The 4,916-nt window shown below is 60.5% G+C and overlaps 2 protein-coding genes across 2 annotated transcripts in view; one reads left to right on the top strand and one right to left on the bottom strand.

Moving 5' to 3' along the window:
* The window catches only part of LOC122192513 (arf-GAP with coiled-coil, ANK repeat and PH domain-containing protein 1-like), a 3,001-nt gene extending 1,294 nt beyond the window's left edge, over positions 1-1,707 (top strand). Inside the window, exons 3-6 of the mRNA XM_042893064.1 lie at positions 61-170; positions 748-858; positions 998-1,047; positions 1,519-1,707. Of these exons, the coding sequence (XP_042748998.1) occupies positions 61-170; positions 748-858; positions 998-1,047; positions 1,519-1,619 (372 nt within the window). The 3' untranslated portion in view covers positions 1,620-1,707. The remainder of the gene's footprint in view (positions 1-60; positions 171-747; positions 859-997; positions 1,048-1,518) is intronic.
* A 507-nt stretch (positions 1,708-2,214) lies between these two features.
* Positions 2,215-4,672, bottom strand: LOC122192511 (monocarboxylate transporter 13-like; the record flags this gene model as incomplete). The annotated part of the gene is made up of 3 exons (XM_042893063.1): positions 2,215-2,444; positions 2,980-3,732; positions 4,476-4,672. Coding segments are annotated over 3 exons (1,153 nt in total), but the record flags the coding sequence as incomplete, so codon positions are not given.
* Between the last annotated feature and the right edge of the window lie 244 nt (positions 4,673-4,916).

The raw sequence follows: 4,916 nt of genomic DNA, 5'->3' as shown, positions 1-4,916 counted from the left end.
CCCCCCCCCCCCCCCCACCCATCACCCTGACAATGAGGTCCCCCCTTCTCCCACGTACAGAACTCGCTGCTGGGCTGTGAGTTCCTGCTGCAGAACGGCGCCAATGTCAATCAGAGGGACAGCCATGGGCGGGGGCCGCTGCATCACGCCACCATGCTGGGGCACACCGGGTTAGTGCTGGGGGAGGGGGGGCTGTAAAAGGGGTGGGGGCAGTGGGGGGGGGGGGGGCGCTGTGTGGGAGCCCCCATGTTTGCTCTCGGAATGGTGACCCCAAAACGCCCCCATTTAAAGGCATGGTGGTGCTGCCCGCCCCTAACGCCGCACACACTGGAAGCTCAGCAGGGACTGTCCTGTGCCACCCTTGGATGGGTGACCCCAAGCCCTCGTTTTTTGGATGGTGGTGGTTTTCACCCCCCGCGTGGCTCCCTCTGTCGGGAAGCTCAGCGAGGGCTGCCCCGGTTCGTTCCTGGATGGGGGACCAACTCTTCCCTTTGGGGGATCCATTTTTTGGGGGGCATTCCCCACTCATTTTTGGAGTATCCCCTTTTCCTCTGGGGAAGGGTCCCTAGTTGGGCAGACCTCCATTTACTTGGGGGTCCTTCGATACCCCCCACGTCCCAGTGCAGATTCTGTCCCATTTGATACCCGAACGGAACCCCTCCCCCCTAAATCCCGACCCCGTTGCCCCCCCCCTTCCCCATCTATGTGTCCCCTTACCACACATGTGCCCCCCCTGCCCCATTGCAGCCTGGCGTGCCTCTTCCTGAAGCGCGGTGCTGACATCAACGCCGTGGATGCGGAGGGGAAGGACGCCCTCACCATCGCCATGGAATTGGCCAACGCTGATATCGTCACCCTGTGAGCCTCCTCCCCAAACTGGGCGCACCCATAGGTGCTGGGTGGATAGCACCTCAAGTCGGGGCTGTGCGACCCCCACCTCATTTCCTCCTATCACTGATTTCCCCCCCCCGCCTCCACCATTCCTCCCCCCTTTCAGGCTGCGGTTGGCCAAGATGCGAGAGCTGGATGCGGCCCAGGGGCAGACCGGTGGGTTTTGGGGTCAATCTGTGGGTTTGAGGGTGAATCTCTCAGGTTCTGGATCGATTTCTGGGCTCTGTGGTCAACCTCTGGGTGTTTTTCTGGGATCTCTTGGTTCATCTTTGGGTATTGGGGTGGATCTCTGGGTTTTGGGGTCAATCCCTGTGATTTTGCATCATTTGGAGTTGGTCTCTGTGAGTGGAGGCAAAGCTGTGGGTTTGGGGATGAATTTCCGTGGGATTTGAGGCCATTTGGGTTCGGGAGTCCATCGCTCCACGTGTGGGACATCCTTGAACCCAAGATTTGGGGGGAACCCTTGGCTTACAGGAAGGGAATAGGAGTTCCAGGGTGGGGAGGGGCTTTGAGATTGGGTCAACCCTAAGAGCGGGAGCTGCCAGAACTGGAGATCCTTCAGTGGGGACGGTGGGGTTTTTTGAGGGCGCCCCCGTTTTAAGGTCCCCCCCCGCTCCCCCTCCCCAGGTGATGACACCTACCTCGACATCTTCCGCGACATCTCCCTCATGGCTTCCGACAACCCCGAGAAGCTCACCCGTGCCCCCTCCAAGCACTCCACCCTATAGCTCCATACTTGAGGGTCGGGCCCCTCTGTCCAGGGCCAGGCCGTGCCCCCTTTTATTAATTGAAATAAAGCAATTTGTTCTCAGGCAACTTGTTGGGGTATCTGGAATGGGGCTGGTTAAGGGACCTAGAGCCATAACCCAGGAAAGCCCTGGTGGAGGTTGTGGAACCATTTTTGTCCTCCCCCAAAATGGAAATGCATGTGTCGCCTAGAGCCACCCCTACCCCCTCAAATCTGCTGTCCCAGATGGGTTCTGGTTGGGATACCTGGAACCAAACAGAACCAAATCCTCAAATTTGCTGTCTCAGGTGGGTTCTCACTGGGCTGCTTAGAACCAAACCCCCAAATCTGCCGTCTCAAATGGGTCCTGGTTGAGTTACCTCAAGCCAGATCCCCAAAGCTGCAACCTCAAATGGGTCCTGGTTGGGTAACCTAGAACCAGACCCCCAAGTCTGCCATCTCAAATGGGTTCTGGTTGGGTAACCTAGAACCAGACCCCCAAGTCTGCCATCTCAAATGGGTCCTGGTTGGGTAACCTAGAACCAGACCTCCCTTCCCCTCCCCACCAAGAAGGAGAGACGCAGCCCAGTCCAAGCTTTGTGGGAAATGAGGATTTAATTGGTTTAATTGGGCGGTGAGAGGGGAACTGAAGAGAGCTCAAGGCCTTTAGGTACTGGATCAGGAACCCCCTCTGTGCCACTGCCATCGCTCCGGGAAGTGCGGAAGAAGCTGGGGAGGGTGAGGATGAGGAGGCTCCCAGCCAGGAGGAAGGCACCAGCAGCGAGGAAGGAGACCTTGAAGTCCCCAGTCAGGTCCCGCAGCCAACCTGAAAGAGAGCATCGAGGAACCTGGAACCCCCAGATAAGGCACCCCCACGTGCCCGCCCGTGACTGGGTCTAGGTCACCCAAATCCCACCACAAGCCATTTTATGACCCCAAGCAATGGGAAATCAGGCCAAGAACCAAACTCCTACATGCTTCCAGTGGTCAATTCCAGGTCCTCCAACCCCATGAAACAGCAGCGGTGTTGTTTTTGACCCCAAACAACGGGAAGTTAGGCCAAGGATCCCCTCCCCCCACACGCCCTCCATGACCAGTTATAGGTCCCCCAACTCCATGACGCCTGTGGCATCATTCTACGTCCCAAAATGGTGGACATGGAGGCCAAGAACCACTCCTGGATTCTCCCAGCGACCGGATTGAGGTCGCCAACCTCAAGGACACGTGAGCAGAGTTCTTTTTGGACCCCAAGTGTTGGGAAATCGGGCCAGGAACCACTGTTGGGTGCCCTTCCTCGACTGGTTCCAGGTCCCCCCAACCCCACAGCGCCCCCAGCCCCACGCCAGCTGCCCCCATCCTACCAGCAAAAGGAGCTCCCAGCAGCGACCCGACGCTCTCAAACATCTGCATGAGGCCGATGGCGTGCAGCAGCCGCCCGGCTCCCACCACCTCGGCCACGCCGGTGAACTGGAGCGGAACGATGGCGCCGGCGCAGAACCCGTAAGCCAGAACCAAAGCCGTCAGCCCCCCAAAGGAAGTCCCCAAAGGGAGGAGCAGCAACGCCAAGCCCGTCAGCACGGACCAGGCGAAGAGGTGGCGCAGCAAGGAGGCGGCGGGTCGGGCTGCCAGCAAACCAGCTACCACCCGCCCAGCGCCGTCGGCCACCGCCGTCACCGCCATCACCAGCCCGGCACGTTGTTCATCACACCCCACTTCTCGGGCGCGGGCCGGCCCATGGACGTGGGGCACGTAGTAGCCGGCATCAACCAGCACGAAAGCCAAGGCGTAGCGGAGGAAGGGGCCGTGATGCAGCAATCCAAGCAACCCGGCTTGGCCACGTGGCGGCGGTGGCCGTGGGGACTCGATCTCGACGGGGACATCCAAGGGGCGGAGCAAGGCGCCGGCCACCATCAGGTTAAAGGAGAGGGCAGCCAGGAGGAGCAGAGACCCCCGCCAGCCGTAGGCATCCAGCAGGAGTGGGATGAGCGGCCCCAGGGCCAGTCCCACGACGCTGGCACCCGCCATGGCCAAACCAGTCGCCGTCGCACGGCGCGTTGGGAAATAGCGGCTCACAGCCCCCAGGGAAGGGGTGAAGACCAGCGCCCAGCCCAGGCCTGCCAGGAGGTGTTCTGGGTCAGCCAAAGGGGTTGGGTGGTTCTAGGTCACCCAATGGTTTATGGCAACCAGTGGGTTGGGTGGTTCTAGGTCACCCAATGGTTTAGGGCAACCGGTGGGTTGGGTGGTTCTAGGTCACCCAATGGTTTAGGGCAACCAGTGTGTTGGGTGGTTCTAGGTCACCCAGTGGTTTAGGGCAACTGGTGGGTTGGGTGGTTCCAGGTCACCCAATGGTTTAGGGCAACTGGTGCGTTGGGTGGTTCTAGGTCACCCAGTGGTTTAGGGCAACCGGTGTGTTGGGGTGGTTCTAGGTCACCCAGTGGTTTAGGTCAGCTGGCGGGTTGATGGTTCTAGGTCACCCAATGGGAAGGGGTGATTTGGGTCGAACAATGGGTCGGGGTGGTTCCAGGTCACCCAACGGGACGCAGTGGTTTGGGTTCCCTGATGGTTTGGAGTCATTCTAGGTCACCCACCGGGATGGGATGATTTGGGTCAACCGTTGCAGTGGGGCGGTTCTGGGTCAGCCAAACAAGCCGTACGTTTTAGGGCACTGACCATCTCCCACCCTTCGCCAAGAGAAGCCCGCGTTCTAGGGCACCCGACCCTCACCCAAATAGCCCTCCTGCTCTAGGTCACTCAATCCCCTTCCCACCCCTCGTCTGAAGAACTCTCGCGTTCTGGGTCACTCGCCATCTCCCACCCCTCCCCCACGGAGCTCCACGTTCTGGGTCATCCAACGTACCTGCCAGCAGCCCCACGCTGAGGTAGAGGTGGGACAGGCGGGTGGCAAAGGCCCCCAGGAGGAAACCCATCCCTGCCAGGAAGCCCCCGGCCATGACCACGGGGCGGGCGCCATAGCGGGTGCTCAGAGCGCTGCCCAAAGGCCCTAAAATGGGGAGGGGGAGTGGTTTCTGCCCCCCTTCCCCCCTTCCCAGAGATCTTCATCGGTGAGGATGGGACCCCCCCCCCCAATGCACCCTTTGTTCCCATCTCCCCCATTGGCCCCAACGTCCCCCCAAGGTTCCCCGCTATCCCCTGTGCCCCCCAACATTCCCCATCGTCCCCCCTGCCTACCGATGTTCCCCATTGTCCCCTCTACGTCCCTCCAACGCCCCTGATGTTCCCCCAGTGCCCCCAGTGTCCCCAACATCCCTAGTTTCCCCCCCCCCCCCCCCCCCCACCC

Source organism: Lagopus leucura, unplaced genomic scaffold (genome assembly GCF_019238085.1).
Source record: "Lagopus leucura isolate 7727_CA_CO unplaced genomic scaffold, USGS_WTPT01 34004-0_obj-0_obj, whole genome shotgun sequence".
In the NCBI taxonomy this organism is placed as follows: Eukaryota; Metazoa; Chordata; class Aves; order Galliformes; family Phasianidae; genus Lagopus; species Lagopus leucura.
The sequence above is the reverse complement of the archived record's forward strand: the minus strand, read 5'-3'. Positions and strand labels throughout refer to the sequence as shown.